This window comes from Passer domesticus, chromosome 7 (genome assembly GCF_036417665.1).
Source record: "Passer domesticus isolate bPasDom1 chromosome 7, bPasDom1.hap1, whole genome shotgun sequence".
Classification (NCBI taxonomy): domain Eukaryota; kingdom Metazoa; phylum Chordata; class Aves; order Passeriformes; family Passeridae; genus Passer; species Passer domesticus.
The window spans coordinates 42,035,739-42,059,053 of record NC_087480.1 but is presented as its reverse complement, the minus strand read 5'-3'; the positions used below and the strand labels follow the sequence as shown (position 1 = coordinate 42,059,053).

Genomic DNA, 23,315 nt, shown 5'->3' with positions numbered 1-23,315 from the left:
AATGAAACAGACCTCACTGTACTGCAAACAATGTTTACTCTTCTCCAACATGCTCAACCTCCATTTTTGTAGCAAATTTGCTACATCAGCATTATAAAAGCATTGCTTCTTTCCTTCTATAAATCCTGGGTGTTTTTGACAGCAGCTTCGGTTTTCCTGTATTGACTCTCTTAAAGGCTGCACATAATTATGTAATGGAAACAGTGGTTTATTTCCCGTATTTATTTCAAATAATATCTAGACAAAAATGAGAACAGGAAACTTTCTTGAGGCATTCTTATTCCATGTCCACTTACTTAATACTAATTGCATATTCTCCTGATTCTTTGGTCCTGTGCCGCACCAGGTAAGTGCTGTTTACTCTGTTAATTAGTTCACTTTCTGCTTGCAATCGTTCCATTGCTCCTGCAAACCTGTAACAAGGAAAATAAAAATTGCCTGTGATTTTTTCAAAGCTCCAAAGGACTATTAAATATGCAATAGAGAGTGAAAATATTCTACATATCATGAGGACCAAAAATATATCAGTCGCAACTGAATACCACTTCCAGATTTCTGAATGAAGATTAAAACATGAAAACATTCCACAGCTGGGGGTTGTGGAATTCCTAATTTAAAAAGTACTTATTTGCATGGTGAATACAATATCTGCTAAGGAAAGTGCTTGAGCCCAAGTATTAGCTGAATGACTGGTGGCTTGAAAAGTTCATAAAACCAAGTGGTTCATCTGAATCAAATTCTGCAAGAGAAGCAATACAACAGGGGTCCAGAACCTTTGAACCGCCCTGAGTTTTAGGGAGATTTATTACAACAGAATGGAGAAGCAGCCACAGAGGCAGATCAGGTCAACAGAAGACCTATGAAAATTTGGTACTTACACAAGACAGTATTTTATTTGGTTTCATAACTATGCATAACCTCTAAAGGCTAAAGTGCAATGGATATACCCAACATCCAGAGGGAAAAAAAAAAAATCAGCCCAAAACATCCAAATTTGAAAAAGCTGATGCTAAGTGTTGAAAGCTAATACAAATAAATCACTGATTCTGCAGCCTGGCAGCATGAGCAGATCTGTGCCCTTGCTCTGCCTTGTGGTTTGTGTAGGACATCATGAGAGGTTGTCAGCAGACACTCATTTGCAGAACCACAGGTTAAACTGTTAATTGGAGAAAGTGACCTAGCTTCCAGGGAAATTATGCTTATCTTACCATTTTACAAACGCTGTCACCACCACAGACCACCCCTATGTAAAATTTCACACCAATACATCACAACCAATTAGAAAGAAGCTTTAACTAAAAAAATAGTTCTTTATTAAAAATCCATAGAAGATAAAGATTAATGCCAGTAGTATGCTTCCTTCTAACAAAATTATAAATCGACTAAATATTAGAAATTAATTCAAAATATCAATTTTAAACAATAAACATTTTACTTGTCTTGTTATGAAAAACCAGTATTTGTTTAGATGCGATTCTAACTGCACTTTTGGCAAGTTAAAAGGAAGTCAGAATTCGTGTCTAAATGGTAAGGCATAAAATCAGTGAAAGAACACAAGTGATGCTCTCTCAGAACCACCATGTCTTTTCTGAGTTGTGGGAAAGAGTTCACACACTTCATAAACCCCAGAGCAGCAGTGGTTGCAGTTTTGATACAGCAATTTTTCCCAGCGTCATCAAGGTTGGAAGAGACCTTCCAGATCCATCTAGTCCAACCTTGCACCACCACAGACACCCCTGAACTATACCCCCACCTATATCTCTACAGCTTCAATGTTGGTGGGGGTTTTCAAGGAAATGCAGAATTATTCATGATAAAAGATGTGTTCAACACTATTCCTTCCTTTATTCACTCAACATACTTCATATATGTCCATGCTTCATATAATAATCATCTCTTATTGTTCTATTTCAGACCTCTGGGACTAAGGCTGTACAGCCACAGACTTTTAAACAAAACATCAAAAGCATTAAGCACTTTATTCTATCAGAAATACTTTTAGGTACGCTTTTTAAGCATGGTATTGCTTTCCCAAACCATTATACAATGTCTTCTTCTGCAGCCTACAAAGGTTAAACTAATATAATTTAAATTGTAGTAAACACAGTTACTTTCTGGGACTGCTTCTTTCAGAGATTCTTGTAAGACAAGACAGACTTACCACAGCTGTGAAGAGTAGTCTACTGGCTTAGGAACCTAGGATTTCAAAAAGAAATTAAGATCAAGATTTTTTTCCTAAAGACCAGAAATTAGATAGATTTAACTAACAATATCCAGGTGATCTAATTCATCTACAAGTCTATTTTCTTTCAAGGAAGTTATAATAAAGGACAAATATCCATATCATTCTGAAAGTAGTACATAATACTTTAAGCTCTTTTCTTCTGTGATAGTTTGTTTTGGGTATTTTTACTTCACAGAACTGTTCAAAGCTTTTCTGACATTGCCTATATTTAAATTTCATACACAAAATAGCTCAGTGCTCTATATTGTAAAAAAGTGCACTAAAACATGCAACCAAATTGAAGTATAAAATTCATTTCATGTATTCAGGACTGTGTGGCCTTAGACTGTCCACTGGGAAATATGCTCTATAATCTTCAGAGAGACCTGAGGATATTCCACAACTTCTATCACATGACATCATTCATTCCTTTGTATTCGACTTGAGCAGCTGTTGCACTGTATCTTGCTAAGATACAGTGCAACAGCTGCTCAATTAATTTCATAATCAATTTCATTTGATTATGAAATTAAATTTAAAAATTACACTGCAATCATCTTGCAAAATTGATGTTATATGTACACAAGCATATGCATAGAAAATGTTTATTCATGCACAAGAGGCACAGTATCATCTCCCATTAGTGTGTGATAAATCAGTATTACCCTACTCTTCTAGAACAATGTGTGAAATTGCACAGTGCTGAAAAATGGACTTTAGTGAAAGGTTAACACAAATCTCACACACTTACAACTTAATGTCACATATTCTTAGTAAGCAAACATGTTTTGGTTTTTTTCTTCAAGTAAAACCAACGAATGTTTTCTTTTCTGGACTCTAATAGGGAAGAAATTACAGTAATATTCTTCTCAACATTTTTTATTCATGATATATGGAATGTCACCAAAAGAGACTTTCAAAAACAAATCAAGTCAGGAAAATATTATTACAAAGGCCTATAAACTTAAATTGATTGAATTGCAATCAATTACAATTCCCAGTGTCTTGACCTCAGGTATCAACCAGGATCTCAAGTCTCTAGACTTGACCTTGAAATAAACTTCAGCGTGGAACACAAAGTTCTCTGTGAAAAAACCAGGCTCACGTGTTTGGCTTGTGTGGCAGTAAATCCTAACAGGTATTAAACAGTCATTTAGTCTAGTTCTTGAGAGAGAAAAAGGAACCATGCATTATTCCCAGACAGTGTAGAGAAAGGGCTCTTTTCACAGCAGCATCTGCAGTGCTGGCAGCACTGAACCCCTCAGGGGTGCAGGGCACCCAGGAGAGCCAGGTGTCACCCTGGCAGCAGCACTGGCCTTTCCCATCCCTGCAGATACTCGTGGTGCTAACTCAGGCAGCTCTGCTTCTAATGGCAGAAAGTTAATGGACTATGTGAATGCTGACAAACAATTCCTAAGCAAAATGTTTCAGTGGATCAACCTGATGACACACTTCAAGGCCACAATTTCAAAAATTACAAAGTTTTTACATGTCACAAGATATTCTTAAATATTTGGAATTTGTTTCAATATTTTGAGCAGTGGTAATAGACCAGAAAAGATATAAAAATTCAAAGGTGGTTTAAGTCCATCCTCCAGAGCACTTAAAGGATAGATGAGTAGCTGCTTTTGTAAATTTTGAATGGACAAATATATTCATATAACAAGTGTTGCTCATTGGCATAAAGAGGATAAAATCAAATGTTATTCCAGAAGCTCTTGGCTCATACTGTGCTATGTATTCAATGCCTCTACAGAAACTAGAAAAATGGAGGAAAGCTTGGAAGAAGCAGATATTACTCATACAGTGCATAAAATGTCTGCTGACATATACTACTTATTTTAAAGGGAAAAAATTGTTTATAGGGACATCTGTGAAAAGTCTGGAATATAGATATTCTGGAGCTCAGCAGTTTTTCATTCAATATTCATTCCTAAAGTCTTCTGATATATGGATTTTATGCTGTTTCTGGGCATTTTTATATCAGATGGTTGTAAAGACTGTTAGACTTAATAATAACAGTAAAAGTTATAGCATGTTTAAAACCTGATTGATGTTTCAGTATCTTTAACTGCATCATTTATCATAATAAGATGTTTATATTTCATCCTTCCAAGTTAACAGTGGTGAAGCATCAATTTATCTTTTTGTTCTGATCATGACACCAGTTGGTAACATTTCATGAATAGTATTTATTAATTCTGTAAAACTGCATTATTTTCAATGCTTCTTTAAATAGTGTATTTTAAATTTAGCAGAAAGCTTCACCATTAGAAAGAGACCTACATAACACCCCAGCAGCATTTTTCCTAACTTCAGATATCACACTGCCAGTGCTTTTAAAATATATTGGTGATTCCTAAAAGTGCTGCTGCAGCTGGGGTCAATGACTACAAAATGACTGATGGGGTCACTGACAGTGACACCACGGAATGGGAAATCCACCCTTGAACAATAAGCAAGGGGTGGGAAATTCATAAATTTAACAATAAGCAAAGGGTGGAGGGATGAAAGCTAAATTCACACAACAATTTCATCTTCATTTCATATTTGTCCTCTCACCCAAACTAACACAACATGTACCAATAAACAGTCTGTGTGTTCCTCTTCAAACAAAATCCTGGAAATATAGGGTATTAAAGATGTCTTATGGTATTTTAACATACTTATACTCTTTAGGATCTCATGTATACTTGCTCTGGAAACTAAGGCACAATAAGCTCCAAATATATATCAAAATGCAGCTACTAAGAGCTGACCCCACCTGCTTATAAAAGCCATTGAAGTGGTATAAAAGCAATTTTACTAATAAGTCAAACTGTTGACAATCAGGTTAAAGTAAGTGAAAACTACTTTAAAGCAAAGTAGGGACTACAATTCATTACAGGGTTTATGGGTTTTTCTCAATTAACCTCAACAAAGGAAGGCACTGATGCACAGTGTTACAGAGGGCAGAGAAGGAACAAGTGTCTAGTATATTAATACATCATCACATCTGTACATAAAACTCTCGAGTACATATTATAAAATAATTTTTCTTATTACTTTCACAAACTTTTCAAGATTGAGAAGATTCTTCTGTGAAATAAAGACAGGTAAGAACATAAAGAAAAAAATTATCAAGCAGTCAGAATTCAAAGTCTTATATTAGTTTTACAATTTTTAAACTTACTACCTAGGCTGCAATCCCTCTCTCTAACCCAAAGTGACTGGGGAATAGATTAGAGCCACAGCAGTCTCACCTTCCTGCTGGGGAAGGAAGAAAGTTCACTTTCACATAAAATGTGTTTGATCTACACTCTGGAAACTCGTCAGACAGTTCAATTTATTAATATTCCCAAAAGTTAAATCTGCTTATCAAACTTATTTTCTTGACATGTCCTACTTACATCCAATAACCAGAAGTATTAGAACTCTCTACTTTAAGCAACTGAACCCACCATGAAAGCAGCAAGGAACTAGAAACAATATTATTTCTGTAAGATTAATTTTATCTTGATTAACTAATTAACTGGGCAGTTTTCCTGTAAGGTGGCAAACAGAAGTAAATAATTGTACTTACACATGGACTAGGTTTTACTGCATCACTGGGGAAGAATCCAAGCTCTCCTGTTGTTAGATTTCTTCCCTAAAAAAAAAAATCATTCCATTTTTGAGACATAATTGGGATTAACAGTAAATAATAATACATGCCCAGGGATTTAGGACAATAAATATATCCAAGAGTCTTTAAAATAAAATGCTCTTCTAATAAAGTGTTCTCAATATTTTTTGTGGGTTTGTTGTTGTTTGGTTGGGATTTTAATATAATTAAGTAATAATTATAACTGATAGATGTGAAAGCTCTGAGAGAGGAGAGGCAAGAAAGGAGCTTAGAGACTGCAATGTGATTCCCAGTTCTGTCAATGTCTGCCAGTGTCTGATATCTTCATTAATGTTAATTATCTCCTTTCAAGTTACTTCCTCCTCAGCTGGCATTCTACAGAAAGCTGCCATCCTGCAACCCTGCAGATCCCCAAAATGCCTACAGCACTGTGCAGCAGGGGCAGCAGCCCCTGAGAGAGCAAACTCCAGCAGGAGTTCAGAGCTAGTGAACCAACAGCCAGTGTTAAACATTTCCGTAAGTGATGCACATCAGTGGAAATCGATTGGGCAGGGGAATGCTGACAGAATTAAAGATGACTCTCTGATATGATGCACTGACGTGCTGGAGATGCATCCACACAATGGGAGACTGGGGCAGAAATGCATCCAGCACGGCCTAAACCGAGCCTGTTCTGCACCACAGCTGCTGCCCCCACAGAGTGGCAGGAGCACCAATTCACTCCAGCTTCTAGCACCAAAAGTGACCTGCCCATCACAAATCCATGCATCAGCAGCTCACACACAGTTCAACACCAACCAAGCTCTCCTGAAGAACACCTTAAAACATCTTTTTATTCCTAGTAGTAATATTTGGCAGTGAAGACATTTCAGAGTAGAAGAGAGCACATACCTAAAATCCTGAACACAGATTCATAAAGTGAAGGCATCAAAATGTGTATTTAGGCAAACAAGTGTCTTACTTTAACTGATTTTTAAAAGCACATAAATGCTCAACCTCCATTAAGTATAATATACTGACTGTAAATATAATATTTACAGCATTTGGCAATGAGATTAAGCATGAGTACTTTACAAGCATTAAAATCATGCAAATTAGATTTCTTTTTTATTTTTGATGGCATACCTGCAACGTAAAAAAAATTTTAAAGGGAAAAACCCTCAAATATAAATGAAATTTCTTCAGGGTTTCAGTTCATTTTGTTTCAGTAACACTAAATGTGTAATTCTACCATAATACCACCACAAAAAACAGAACTCACAAAATTCATAGAGTAGAGCTGAACATAAAATAACAAGGGTTTATGAAAAAAAATACAAACATACTTTGATTGGTGCTATCCTAAGCACAATAAGTGAGTGCAGCATCCTCCACAGGAGATCACCATGCAGTTTATCATACACAGTAGCTACCACCTTATCCAAAAATACAGAAAAGCGCAGAGGCAGCAGAAGAGAGGGAAAAGCACATACGCAGTACTTAAGCTAAAAGTGCTTTATACCAGTGATATTTAAAAAAATAATTATGTGCAAACAAGTGACAATCTCACAGATTTGAATCTGTGTTCAGCAAAACTTCCTTACCCTGTTTCACATCATCTGCTTGAATACAGGTTACCCCTTGTATCCATATATTCTATTTACTCCTGAAACGTGAACCCCTCTCAAGTACAGACCTAATTTTAAGCAGACCTCTGAAACAGTCTGCCATCCAAGTGATACTTATTTTCAATGCTAATCCTACCTGAATAGCAAGAGGTACCACACTCAATAAGACCAGCCACTGAACAAAACATATTAATGTCTATCAAGACATGTTTGACCACACTTCAGCTACAGCTCAAGCACTGCTTAATAACTTGTATTATTTATTTGATGTGCTGTAAAGAACAAAAAAGTTTTACCTAAACCACACATACTTATCTATTACAATCATTTGAATTTCTAAATGGTCAACTTAGAAAACCATTGTAATATTAGTCTAGTGGGTCAGCTGTAAATTACCCTAAAAGTCCTTTTGAATAATTAAACATTTTAATATGAATTGCATTTTGCAGGCTCTTTCTTAATATGCATTTTGAAATGTAGACGTCATTAAAAGACTCAGAAAAATCTGTATTAAGCAGTCTGTGACAAGAGAGAAAAAAAAATTCCTGAATGATGCTAATGGAGATGACAATTTCCATTAGGATTCAAATCTATTACTGAGGCTTCTAGGGAAAAGCCTAACACACTTTCTGGTTTCTGCTAGTTAAACACAATGAGATTCCAGCTAAATTCTTTAGCATCATAATCACAAACAACCTCTAAGACAATTTCCAGTAAATTGAGTTGACAGATGTGTATGAACACGGCAATAGAATCAGTCCCACGTGGTAGCAGTAATTTTGGCTTGTCCTAATTGTATTAGTCAGATGATTACCTTCTAGCCAGTCCTAAGTCAACAGCAGGTTTAAATGCTTCTCCAGATCAGAAGTCTAGACCTTGCAGAACCAAGTCCTACAAACAAAACTACACAGGCCAAACTCCGTCATTTGAAAAGATTTGTTTTTAGTGATGCGAAATACCCATGTCTGCTAAGTAACAGGTTGGGGGGTTTGGAGAGGAGTTGGCCAGTTCTTCGGGTTTGGAAGGTTTTTTGGGAGGGGGTAAGGTGGTTTGGCTACACCTATTTACATATTTTTCTAATAGATAAAGTAATTATATTGTTTATTACTTCTCCCAATTAAATGTTCAGGATGATACAGTGACATGAGAAGAGTTCACTGATCCTGTCCAGAAGAGTCTGAAGAGATTCCATCCTAACTGTAGCCAGAAAAACAAAAGCCAAAACAAACAAGAAAAAGTATGACCCTAACACACAAAACAGACCAGGCAGTTTTTATATTATATTCATTACCTTATTATAGCTTAAAAAAAGAAACAAAAAAGAAAATCAGGAAGATCAACACAGGAACACCAATTGAAAAAGATATATTTTCCACTTGTTCTATTAATCTCCTGATAGTTCTATTTAGCTCTATTTCCATGCATCCAATAATACAAACAATTAAGAAAACAATCAAGAAAAATGACACATTTTAATGCATTTACTGTTAAAGTGAATACAAGTCAGCATTTGCAACATTTATAGTTCTCATTTAAGAAGAAATTTTAGTAACAAAAGTAGTGATGTGAATCACATGACAAAATTTTGCCATCAATAGAATATACTTTTCCCATGTATACAAATCCCCTATCCTTAATTGACTTGAGTCAGCATCAAGTAGTTTAGGTGTGCTTCTGTTTTGCACAGCTATTTCTCTCCCTTATAAATGTAATATTCACTAACTGGGTTTTGACAACATAGCTTTTACTTATGTTGTGTTACAGAAACAGAGATTGAAAATTCAAAAACTTTGCTTTTTGTAATAAACACTCTCCTTAACTCTTATAATTTCACTAGGATTGCCACCAATGTCATGCTCTTGCAGATTTATTCACCAGGACTTTTACTTTGAGGTTCCAAGAATAAAGATGTACACTATATAGGAACTACTGGCAATCTAAAAGCAAAATTAGTTTTATCAGGAATTTATTTGGATAAATCACAAAGAATTTTGTTGTTGTTGTTCAAAAAGAAAAAAATTTGGGAGAGTAAAATATCACTAAGAAGTTGACATTTGGACAAACAGAACATAGCCATTTGCTGTATGACACAGTACCTGCCAAAATAAGCTGTGTGCATCTCCTCGAATGAGCTCAATAGTGTCCCCAATCTGGATATGCAATGGTGGCCCATCCTGTGCTGCTGGCTGTGGGATTCCATTGTAGTTCCGAATCACTTGCATTTTTGGTAAACCTGAAAAAAAAATCCATTAAAATAAATAACATAAAAAGAAAAAATCCCAAAAGCCAGAATCAATTTTTACTTAATGACAATCTACAGAATCTGAAAACCATGAGAGCAATCAAGCAAAGAAACACTATGCCTTTGGCAGGTATTTGACAAGGCCCTAGTATACTTAGTATTATACCAGGCACAACCAAATAGAAAACAATTACTTTGGAAAAACATCTCTATCTCCCTTTCTTCTTGGGGTAAAGTTGATTTCAGGTTTATGGAGACTCTTCCCTGTACATGTGCACCCATGGCACTGCACAGGGTTCAAATATTAAGGCTATCTTTACAGTTTAAGGCAAATATTTCAATGAACTAGCATTAAAGACACCAATATGAATAATGTCATCCACTTTATAATGCTATTACCAAAAACCTACAGCCCATGTGAACATGGCCAGGAGAGTCAGGATCACAATTCTTTTAGATTTCTCACAACACTTTATGGGGTTTTTAAAATTTTCATGTTATAACATGATTTCTGGGTGCCTGCAGCAAAGCCTGGATCAACAGAAGGTCTCACTTTCAAGACAAGAACTCTAGATGCACACTAATTCTTCCACATCAATACAGATTGCATCATGGACAACTAAGCTGGGTTGGGGATTTTTTTTATTTTTTAAAGGGAGTAATCCACTTCTGTCCGCTTGTACAAACTAAAGCACTATTAGTAACTACAGTTCAAGAATCCTCCGCAGGTGTGTATCAAATGGGGGGCAATCCCTGCATCTTCAGTCAGAAGATAAAATGGTAGATATTGTAACCCCATGTTCTTATAACTTTAACAGCTTAAAAAAAAAAAAAAAACCAAACAACATTTTAAGCATTATGGACAGCTAGTGTATTGTACTCAGAGTGTGCTTTGATACTATAAGAATACTTGAAATCAAGTGAAGCACCACCCACTCCATAACAAACTTATTAAAGACTTACAGGCTTTTAGAACAGCATTTTTGCACTCTATTTCTAAAGGAAAGCATTTTATGACAACAGAGTTATTTTTAATTATTCTCCCTCTATCTTTAAAAAAAACCTATAGAATAATTTTCCTGGTTTTAACTAAACATGGGATTTTCAAAATCATTATCATGAAGTGGGTATATCAATTTCAAATATTAACCAGACAGTTTTTGGTTAAGTAAGAGTTTTGTAAAAATCTATATTAATAATTACAGATAAGAGTGACAGGCTGCAAAGTCAAGGTCACTGGGCTGCCATATTTAACGTTTCTTGCTGGAAGGTCACCATTAATTTCATTGTAACAACAAAGGATCATCAGGCCCACAGAAGACTTATTTCTGTTGCAAGAACACTACTGTAATTTAGGTGTCAACAAACACAAATATCCATGATCTCCTCTAAATTGTATGAAACATGAAAGAGATCAACTTCTATAATTACTACTCTCTGTATTAATGAATAAATACTAATCCTAAGTGCTGATGAAACATTAAGCAAAGTAATACCAGCTCTTACATTACTCAACCCAAATGACACCTTAACTTTTACTGTTTCTGCAAGTTACCTGGCATACTTAAAATAAGCACCTAATTATTACTAAGCCATTATTCCACTTAGGCAAATACTAGACATTACTTTGTTTCTAAACTGAAGGCTTTCATGTTTTCATGTACTGAGTCAGCACCAACAAAAGCTCCATGCACTGCATGGCAAACAGAAGTAATGTTGCATCCAAGTGCCTACTGAAAGCTGACAACTTTGTCCTAATGGAAGCAAATCCCCCATCAGAATCTGAATTATAGTTCTGCATATGCAATGAACAAACTGTCAGCAGGTATTCCTCTAAGGGACATACATGGAAGTCAAAACAAATGCACAAAACAATTACTCACATTATAAAACCATGTATTTGGTGATTTAGTTTATCACATTATTAGTGTACCGATACAATATACTTTAAACCCCACCCCTGGATTGAGCTCATCAGAATACACTCAGGAAATAATCATGTACTTTTCAATTAAAATCCTGGTGGGTTTTTTTTAAGATACTACAGTGCTTAAGTTATTAATCATAAACATGAATAAAAGTACTTTTTATTTCTGTTCCACTGGTAATTATAATTTTGGCATATCTGAAAACCAGGGCAAGATGACTGTGGAAAAAAAGGAGAAATTGTGCTGTGTCAACTAGCAGAATTATTCAAAAGGTAACACAAAATTAATCCTGTTAAAACGTACTATGCCCAGCATACTCATGCATAATTCAGTATGCTTGATTCTGTAAAATCCTATGACAAGTTTCACTATGAAGTTACCTTGGCAGATATAAGGTTGGAAGATTTGATCTAACACCTCTTGACATCACTAGAAATAATCCTATCATTTAAATAGGCTTTTGGGTTACAGCCTTAATGGGGTTTATTATCTTGCTTCAGAACCCTCCTTAAAACTTGTTTGTTGTAATGCCTACAGAAATCCTGGGAACTACAGTGCTCGTTTGCTTACTGTAGCTGGTCTCTACTATGGTGACACACAAATCTTATTTTTCTACTGGAATTTTAACACCTATTTTATCCAATTGTTGTCCTTGGCCTACTTAGGAGCTCCTTTTGCTCAGTGTCGTTGCTAGGAATACTCACTAGCACAATGTCACACTCACATAAACCAGCACCTGGAGTATGTGGGATGCAGGGCCAGGTTTCCAGTATACTGCAACAACATACAGGAATCACTGACACTGCAATGTCTTCTTTCATTCAGACACTTCTGTAATGATACTGCCTGCTAGCTTCAAGGCTATGGATAAAAAATGCATGGATGAACAAGGGAAATGGTATTTTGGTGCTAATTATTTTAGCACATGTTAGATTTTACTTAGATTCTGTAATGCACTTTATAGCTCCAAGTGAAACAACTAAAGGTAAATTCACTCTTCAACAACAGGAGTGTCTGAGTCACTGAGGGCCATACTCATTTCAGTACCAATAACACACATGCACACACAGCCTGTATCAATCAAAGATACAAAAGCAGTGAGTATATAACGAAATGGTGTTGCTGTGCACAACTAATAGGTTTTGCTAGTTATATGAAAATATCAAAAGGACTTATCCTTGTCATATAATTTTAAACTTTTTATTTTTTTAATCAGCTTTTCCAAGAACAAAAGGCTAAATGACATCTTTGAATCATCAATGAAAAACAAGCACATATTATTCTGGAATAGCTAAATTTTCATGGGTAAGTGTTCTTCTCATAAAACTTCCCTTAGATCACTATTAAGCATGGAAAAAATAAATGGGGGACAGAAAAAATAATAATTTGAGGGAAAGAGTCAAGCAGCTCCAAATAGAATACTTAACTTCTTTTTCAGTATGCAATTACAGATTTGATTATAGTAGTTCAGAAAGAGTTTAGTAGATTAACACTGTGCTGGTGGACATTTAATTGGGCAGAAATTGGTCAAGCTCTCATCTCCTAACATATACAAAGGACAAACACTGGGGTTTGATGTACCCAGACCTATCCATCATTCATGTACCAACCATCTCAAGCAATCTATGAGTTTAACAAGTTTACCCTAAAACAAATCTGTTTGTTCCAATTGCTCATTCTAGAATTCTGTACTCTGAGCACTTGGATTGTGCCGGCTTTGGCTGGGGGAGTTCTCAGAAAAGGCAGTATGAGACTACCTGTGGTTTGAATTAGTGCTGAAAACAGGCCTTGCTTGCACAATGTCAAGGCCTTTTCTGCATCTTGTACAACCCTGCAAGTAGGCTGGTGGTGAACAGAAAGCTGAGAGAGGACATGGCTGGGACAGCTGGCCCCAACTGACAACGGGATAAGCCATCCATATGACATCATGGTCAGGATATGAAGTAGGGGAAGGAGGAAGAAGGGATGTTTGGAGTGATGGCATTTGTCACCGCAGGTCACCATTACAAACAATGGAGTCCTGCTCTTTCCTTGGGATGGCTGCACAAGAGAATGGCCAAGAAACAGTGAATTAAACCTCTTTTTTGCTCTACTTGTGTGTGCAGCTTTTGTTTTAGCTGTTAAACTGTCCTTATCTGAACCCACGAGTCTTCTCACCTTACCATTTTGTTCCTGGCTGGGGTTAAACCACAACAAGAATTCTACTTCTCAGTGTAAATTAGTTCATGGCCAACTTACATCCATTTAGAAACAGGAGCCTGCAGAGTTCTTTTCCTTGTCTGCTTTTATTTTCATACTACAGTTAAAGAGAGCAATCATACCCCTATTAACCTTCATTTTGCTAGGCTAAACAAGCCAAGTTCTTTTAGCTTCCCCTCATAAGAGACCAATTCCTCTGAGGCAGTACAGCAGCTGCTTTACAGAAGTTCAGACAGGCAAGATCTAGGATATTTTCCTTGTCATTCTTGACATTTCATTTTTAATTGGCACATGGATTCGTAACAAATATACTCATTAAGAATCCTAAGAACTTGCTGTAATTCAATAATGCAGACAAGAAAAAGTGGTATTCTACAGAAACCTGAAATGCTTTAGCATTATTAATTATTTAGAGTAAGATTATGGATTATTTGTTATAGAAACAGTATAGAACCTCTATGCATTAATTTATGCATTTAGAAACATTGCCACTGCAATGGACATAGCTGCAGAACTGACAGTATCTGACAACAGCATAAACATATCTGGCACAAAAATGTTACTCATTAACATGTTAAAAATAGGGTAAAATTCCAACACAAGGGACAAGATCAGCATTTCATCCATATATTATCATCAATGATAAAAATCCCATTGGTTTCCATTAAGTCAGATTTCCGCATGACAAAGTTTTTTATCTGGAAACTTTCTAATTTAAAGATACAAAAGAGCCTGGTAGTTTCAATACTGAAGTCAAAAACCAAACTTATCCAGTTATGACACCAATAAATAGCTAAAGCTTACTTCACTTGAAAACCAGGAAAAAAACTGCAGATTCCTGGAAAACTCCATAGCCAGGCTCTGGGTCACAGAACTAACATAAATTGATGGTCTAAATAGTAGTATATGAGAAAAACAGAAAGCATGATAGATCAAGATTTATAAGGTATCAATTAGGTTACATTATAGAAAAATAAAACCTTTCATAAACTGTGCCATGCATTTGAGTATTTCATCTGATAATTATGAGTCAAGGAAGGAGGCTACAATTTAGAATTAACATAGTACATAATAAGTTACAATATCCACTATATAGGAAACAAAAAAAAGTAAACTACTTGTATTTCTTACAGCAGCTCTGCATTTCTAAACAACACTGAATGACTCTCAGAGTTTCATGCAAGGATTCAAAAATGTTATTTTTTGCTAACAACATGCATAATGCACGCCCTACTACGATCTCTATCTGTCAAAATTGATTTCAGCATCTGTTATATCCAAGGAAAGCAAAACGTGGTTTATGCTTTGGGCAGGGATCATTCTAACATACAAAATAATGACTCAGCATATAGGAGAGCAGGGTTCAAAGGTGGATTTCTGGATAAAATTTATACTGTTACCAGAAATACATGAAACAACTTTGTCTGCATTAAACATCCCTTCTTAGTTGAACTGTAAGACTTTCTTTTTCTCTATGAAAAATTTAGCCTAGTCACCAATATTTATAACCTGACTGGAAAAAAACCACACTAATGCAATGGAACTAAGCTTCCTGACTTCATGAGGCTTTGAACCTGAAGCAGAATTTTAGACCATCTGACAAGGCCACATCCTGATGTTTCCAGAATCGCAAGAAAACAACACTGCCTTTCATATAGGAAATGACACAAAGGCTCACTAATTCTGTCCTTTCTTTCACCACAACAGCATTTTGGGTGTCTGTTTGGAACCTCCGAACTTGCTTTGACACTTTTTGGTTTATATCTTTGCAGCTACTAACACAGAGAATGTAGTCCTGCTAAGAAAGAAGCTGACATTTAGTGATTGATAAGCCTTCCATAGTAAAGACAGGAGGAATATTCCACCTGAAATCTCTGAGCAGATACATTTCCATACATCTTCACACTCCAACAAGGAAGTGAGGGCTAAGTAACTCATGGCAGTGTCTCACCCGATTAAATGTCTAAACAGTAGCCCACAGTGTCATGGATGATTTTTAAAAAGCAGAAATTAAAGAGACACAGGCAAAGGGAAGCTCATATTCAAAGAAAAAAAAATAGTATTTACACCATGGTAAGTAAAATTACACGTGGAAGGCTTCTGATCAAGAAGCATAACTGCAAATACTAAAGTAACAAGTAGTTACAATTGAAAGAGAAAAACAGATGGGTTGATAAGGACAGCAGTGTAAAGAACAGGTGGAACTGTTATACCCACAATCTGAGCATCCATGACACAAAATCACCAGCTTTGACATGTTTTTTGGCAACATCATCTAGGTCCAACACTAATATTAAAAGCTAGTTAAAGGAAAGCTCTAATATGAGCATGAGCTGTATGAAAACAAAGTCCTTTGGCATTCTCTGTACGTTCTTCCAATCAGCACTGCTACCTTCAGTATTTAAAATCCTGTTCATAATCATTGTATTGCAGAATAAACCATAAACTTGGTTCTTCTCTCTTGCATTTATCACAAGAGCAGCTTCCCAACTCCTCATCAGTGTCATCCATCTCCACAACCAGTGGAAGTCAATGGTTTTGTTACTGCCAAGGCAAAACTTGTCTAGAAGGCCTTCTCAGCTGGGGAGGAGACATGAGGAATGCAACACTACTAATCTGTTTAAAAAACCCACTTTCAGTTTCTGAGGCGGTCTATTAATGCCTCAAAACAGACTAGATTGGGGTGGGATTTCTTAATTTTTAGGCCAAGTACTTTAGAGCACAAATTACAGAACTCATGTAGATGGAAGATGCCAGCACAGTCTATTAAGAGCACTCTTCAGAGTGGCAGCGATTTAAATAATTACTATTGGACAAAATTAACACAGTTAATAAGTACACATACCTCAACGAAGATATTTTAATTGAACTTTATATTCTCCCAGTTTTAGTCATTATTTTTGTATGCAATTGTAATTAAAAGTTCTAATTTTAGATATTGCTTTTAAGCCTTACATTCGTAAAATCACAGAATGGGCTGAGTTGGAAGGAACTTTAATGATCATCTCATTGCAACCTTCCTGCCATAGGCAGAGACATTTTCCATTGGACCAGGTTGCTCCAAGCCCCATCCAGCCTGGCCTTGAACACTTCCAGGGATGGGGCATCCACAGTTTCCCTGGGCAACCTCTGCCAGTACCTCACCACCCTCACAGTAAAGAACTGCTTCCTAACCACACCTTCCTCCTTCCAGTTTAAAGGCAAGGTGGCTGAAATGCTGACAGAGCCTGGAACTCAGGAATATTCCACTTGTCTTCTCTTTAACTGCTTTGCCTTTGTGTACTGCTCAATCAAGTCTCACTGTTAGCATATGATTAACCACAACTCTGGAGTTAATCACTTAATTCTCAAGTAAAAAAACTACACAAGACCGATTATTAAAACATTTATCAGCTACCATAAGCCTTAACTCAACTGTGAATTTTCTGCTTATAGAAGTAAAGCAGCCCTTTCTCCCACAAACAGAAAACTTGCAAGCACTGGGGCAAGATGGAGGAAGGATGTGGGGAGAGCAAAATTCCTCACTATCTCAAAATTCAGGTGACAAATCTGTAACGCACTCCAAACCACATCTGAAAAATATCCACATTTCGCTTCCATCAAAATGGAAGATTTAAAGACTCTCACCTTCCAGAACATATACAACTACTGGAAAAAAACATCCTTTTTTCACAGTCCTAGCCATGTTTTCTGTCACTGTCCCTCTCTTTTAACAATTTTCCTTCCTAAAAACCTTACTGAAACGGGTTTTTTGGTTCCCTCAGTCCTTTACTACCTCTCAAATCTAGGTTTTTTGAAGACTCAAATTTTCCACCATTTCTCCTTAATGCTGCATATAGAAATTGTATTCTTGGCAGAGACCTCTGCAAAAATGGTCAACCATCAACCAAAATGAAGATGTGTGGGAGGAAAAAATCTGTCTGCTAACAGTCTGATCAACAACTTGTTATGAGAAACAGAAAAACACCACAACTCAGGAAGTCCTTGTGCTTCCCCAGGTTTTGTAGATCTGATCATTAGCAAAAAGCCTCCCGATAAGGGGCTGTATCTCCATTTCCTGTTTAAGACCCACACAAAACTTGGAACTACATTGCAGCTCATAGCAGGAGTTCACTGCAAGGAAAATAAGACTAGCAACGTTATTCAATTTACAAGGCTGCTTTTTGAAACTGTATGAGTTCTGTTATATTTCTACACATTTATTTTTTATATTACAGTAGTTTTGCTGCTTAAAGACTTATTTTGATCAAAAACAAGAAATTTAGCCAAGAAAATCCAAAATCCAAATTAAGTTTCAGAATTATTTTTTTTTTAATTTAGAAAAATAACTCCAACAGAAAGCATTTTCTTTCTTCACTCCTAAGCAGGGACATTCGGCACATTGTGACATTCATTTTAAGGAGCCTGGAAGCTCATCCCTGTGCAAGAAAAAAAAACTATCACTACAAAAATGCTTATGAAAAGCCGTGTTTTTAAACTTCAGAAGAGAAAGTCACAATGGCTGCCTTTTAGGAAAGAATGACCCTATTCTTATCTAGATGGCCAATGACCATTTGTCTTTAACATCCTTAAGGGTGGTTCTGCTCACAACTCTCATAGGTTCACAGTTTAATTTACTTTTGTGTCTCAAAACAGATGGAAAAGAAACTCTGAAGATTTTGGGAAGTCAGGTGACAAAATTTCAATACAATAACACAACAACTTTTGTGTTGTGTTACAACACAAAAGAAATACCAAAATTAGTCAAGTATGTTGCTGAAAGAATCTACAAATGCTAACCCAATCCCATTTGCACAGCAAGCATTTTCATAAGCTGTATTTGCATCTTTCAAACACTCACTCTTCCCCTGTAATACATACATTTGTCTTCGTAGATCCATATTAATTCAGAAAACCTGAACATGCCCTAGATTGAGAACTTCAGATTGCAAATGCAAGAACATATGTCTAAAATAACTGGCATTTCTTGTGCAATTCCAAAATTGTCTTAGTTTTTCTACCCAAACCCAGGTAATTTCTCAAGAAAGGAGGACTCTCTCCATGACTGTACTGAAAGAAAGCAGAGAGCTAAAAAAGTCACTGACTTCCTAATGGTCATTGCCACATACTTTTTGTGATTCATTTAGAGTGAAAACTATTTTTCCTTCACTGACAGATCTTAGTTTCCTCTTCACAGCAGGTTTTCCTCCATACAAGTGTTAAGGACAAGCTCTTGTTGTTTTGTACAATTCTAACTTAAAATGTTTATTAAGGCAACTACTCCTTACTTGGAGTGACACAGGCAGCTATCCTTGTGAGAGGAAGCAATTTTGGAATTGTGTGGATTGAAAAGAGTCTCAGCACTTCGAACAAGCATTAGAAACAGCTGAGCATTAAATGTTTCATGGGAATAAACAACAAAGAATAATCAGGTTCAAAAACACAGTTTTCACTTGTTTTGACAAAGTAATGAAATCTCATCCTTTTAATGTACTCTGGGAGGTGAATTAGGGATACAAACTTTAAAAATCACATTGCCTCAAAAGTCAGCAGCTTAATTTTCTTTTTTTTTAAGTTAAGCAAAATGGAGTTTTGGCATATGAATTAAAAAGTGTGGTATATGTGGTGCTGCTTTTTATAAAAACACATGGTATGAAGATTAACCAGTGTTAATTATCACATCTTTTAATGTGATGCCATAGACAGGCAAGGCATTCTAATTCATGTATTTGTTCAAACATGCACCTGCCCTCAGGGGCCAACAACTTGCATTGGGCAGATGAGCTATGAAGGTGTGTCCAGACAGCAGGTTACGTGCAGCAAAGGGCTCTGAAAAACAGGGACAACTCTTGGAGTATAGAAGTCCATTATTCCAAAGAAGTAATTAAATATTATAAATACTAACTTACCCATAGTAGGGAAGGGATAATTCTGCAGCAAGTAGTAAGAGGAAAAGACTTGAAAACAGGAACCCCACAATGGAAACTGAACGTAATACTGCAAAATGTTATGAATCTTGTACAGGACCCAGACTTTTTTTCTTAGAGTTGAGAATTTGCAGACTGAATAATTTTAACAATATAGAATCCATGAAAATACATGCCTACACCACCTAGAATCTTTCACAGGTATCAAATCTAAAAACACACACTGCTGAATATGTGCTGACATTTTATTAACCAAGAATTGCAAAAATAAGAATTCAATTCTCTTTCAGGCAATTTCTTTTGTGCTCAGTATTGACTAATAGCATCTGCCTCTAAGATTAAAGGCCTTAGTCTCCCATTTGTGTTACTTACAAGAACTAAATTCTCTGGCAAGAGAAGCATTTTAATTATTACATAACACGAAAGGGAAGTGGCTGATGCCTGGCAAAGCAGGCAGCTCCCAGCACATGACAAATAATTTTGCCTGCACGTACCCTTTTCATAATGCTGTATAATCCTTCATCTTTTCAAGTCAAACACTCATGATCTTACTTTTCAAGCAATTTTTCTTCACTGTGGCCTCTACCCTGATTACAGCAGATACCTCTTTTACTTCTTAACTGATAGTTCTTAGCACACATGCAAAAAAATTTCAGGCCTTATACACTACCTTTGCATGCAATCATCAATAGACAAATGTTGCCAAGAATTAAGGCATTATATTAAAGCAATTGAAAGACACCCTTGTTTTGGCTAAAACAAACCCGCGCTTAAAAAATATGCCTACTTATTTCTGGTCTGTATAGGCTACAGCAAGTAAATTATTTTCTTTGAGAAAAGACAGCAAAACTTGTTTTCATTACAAAGTATTTGTGCAATAGAAGTAAAAAAAGATGAATATGTGTTTCACTGTTAACATCAAAATACAGTTAAAATTGTTTATTCCTAAATAGTATATACATGGGATTTTACTTTTATGCTGCATACTTTCCATACTTGAAAATTTGCAGTCTATGAAAAAAATTCTAGAAAATCCAAAATGCCTCACATTTTGTGATGCTTCCAGCTTTCCCATAAATTTGTAGTATCCCTAGCCTCAGTCAGCAGATATACCTGGACAAAGGCATTCGGACTACAATGAAAACATCCACTGAGTATAAAAACATATGTCTTACATATAAGTTTTTACTGTCTTCATTTATGTCAGCCTTTCTTTTCTAGCACAAATAGCACATAAAAAAATTTATACTATTCTGATATACTGTTTCTACATACTCCCTTTTATCAAAGAAAAATATTTTCAATTTTTAGTAACAATTTTCCAAATAAATTTTCCAAATTTAAGGAGAATAATTTTCTACATCTACATATAAATAAATTCTTAATTTGAAGATTGTTTACATGATGAATAAATAGTAAGCTGTAAAATGACCTTCTCTTAAATGCAAAAATGAAAACATACAATAAAATAATCCATCACTTGATCTTTGTTGCAAAATCAAGACATTATTGCTAAATTATCATAGGCAGCAAAGATGGGTATCAAGTTTAGTCCCTGTCAAGACATCAATGCTGCCATAATAATCACGCTGCATCTTACATATTTTTGCTTCTTTCCTTCCCTGTCAAGGAAACCCTTATATAATATATTCATCTGCTCAATAGTGAAGGTTCTCCTTCCATTTTCTGTTTCCAGTCTGAATGCAGATTATATACTCCAGCAAAGTGCGAGATTTGTTAAGACAGAAACCATACCCGAAAGCAATCAAGTCTGTGGGTTGATAGCCCAGGTAAGTCAGGCTTACCTCACTTATCTCCTCACTGCGGCTTCCCCCGCTGCCTCCGTGACCAGTTTGCCATTACCTCACTGAAGTTATTTAGCCTATGACTGGGTGATCCATAGGTTCAAAAGAAAGGCAGTAAGGGGACACCTCAGTGGGAAAAAACGCCACACCTTGTGGCAACAGCCTGTAGTTACAGCAAAGAATCACCAGAGATCAAATGACACCAGCAGAACACCCAGACTTGGTTCTTTCTCCCAAAATACTGCCCTGACAAAGAATACACCTCAGACACTGAAATCCCAGCACTAGCCCTTTGAGCTTAGTTGATCCTTCAGTATTTCTCAGGTGCCTGAGCCTTGTGCAGAGCAACACACAATTGCAGGGTTTAAATCAATACCTCCATAAATGGACAAAGAAGAACGCTGCACACAATGCACAGGAGCAGTTGGAGCTTTAAGTCCCTATCATTAAGCCTCATACTCTTTTCCTTTTTAGCCTTTCTTGTGCCAATGATAAAGCAGAAAAGGGGAGGGTAGAAATTATAGGGCAACCTGTAGGGTCTTCTGTAAAGAAGAAATAAAGAAAAAAATGTTGAAGATATATCAGCACTAAGTGAATTCCAGAGTACTAAAATGATCCCTGCCAGTCACAAGAAGACTGCTACTGCCAGGAGTGCAATGTTGTTCTGGAAGGAAAGCTGTGATCCATACTCAGCTTTTGTTGTATTATATTTCATGCTATTTGTTGCTGTCAAACCCAATTAAGGAAAAAGTCCAAGAAGAGTAAACATCACACTTTATTGTCTGAACTAAAAGACAGTGCCTCATGCTTCCCCCTCTCCACATGCCCTATTCCAAACAGGCTGGTTAAAGAGTAACCTCTATGGTTAAGGGACTGAGGCAGGTTTTCAAGATATCAGATAATGAAGTTACTTTTTAATTCCCTGTTGCACACTGAAGCTTAAGAAACACAAGTTCTAAGAAGAGCAAGACTGAACATGTCTTCTATTTATTTGCAGGTCAGCAAGAGCAGCAATGAGGGCTGAACTCCAAGTTCTTTCACTTAATGCTTAAGTACTTTACCTTTTTTCCTGGATAAACCACATCTAAGGATTGAAATAACCAAATAAATTGATTCTACTGAAAAATCATCAAATCAGGTTTTATAATGTTACTACTTGAAAATGCTAAGTACCAAATAAATTGAAACATTACATCGCTGAGCTGCTAATTATGATCTGCAAGCTATTTCTTAAAACAACTCAGTACCATAAAAATAAGTAGTTATATGTGAGAAACTCAGTTGTAATCAGTAGATGTCTCACCACAAATATGAGACAGTTGTACAAGGCAGACTGCTAAAGACTACTATAGAAATAGAATTAACAAGTATATGGATAATATAATATAAAGACTACAAATACTTTTTAAGAACAAGTCAGGGACATTGTTTACAGTTCTTTAAAGCAGATAATGAAGTAGGATTTTACATTAATGTGGATTAGCAAAATAATTCTAACGGGCCTCACAATGAGGCTCCCTTTCAGCTTACATGATGTAAGAGGAAAATTTTCCTCTCTGTCCCCAATAAATAAACAACAATAGGACAGGACAAAAAAGGCATGAACAACAGTATTTTTTTCAAATAGAAGGCAGTTAGTCCAGAAGGGTCACCCAAAGGAATCTGTGCTTGGCCCCTCCTTGTTCAAAAAATTAATAAGCATTATTAAAATGGTAGTACAAGTGGATTAAGTCTTGGAGAAGATGCAAAAGCATTGCTTTAAAAAGAACAGTACTTGCAAAGGACTGAAGGAAGATTTCA

The 23,315-nt window shown here is 36.1% G+C and overlaps 1 protein-coding gene across 4 annotated transcripts in view; it reads right to left on the bottom strand.

Annotated features, from left to right (window-relative positions):
- The window catches only part of VAV3 (vav guanine nucleotide exchange factor 3), a 146,002-nt gene that overhangs the window by 18,677 nt on the left and 104,010 nt on the right, over positions 1-23,315 (bottom strand). For all 4 annotated transcript variants that reach the window (XM_064428028.1, XM_064428030.1, XM_064428029.1 and 1 more), the window contains 4 exons: positions 9,532-9,668; positions 5,787-5,852; positions 2,162-2,196; positions 297-413 (listed from right to left, as the gene is read on the bottom strand). In XM_064428028.1, the coding sequence (XP_064284098.1) occupies positions 297-413; positions 2,162-2,196; positions 5,787-5,852; positions 9,532-9,668 (355 nt within the window). The remainder of the gene's footprint in view (positions 1-296; positions 414-2,161; positions 2,197-5,786; positions 5,853-9,531; positions 9,669-23,315) is intronic.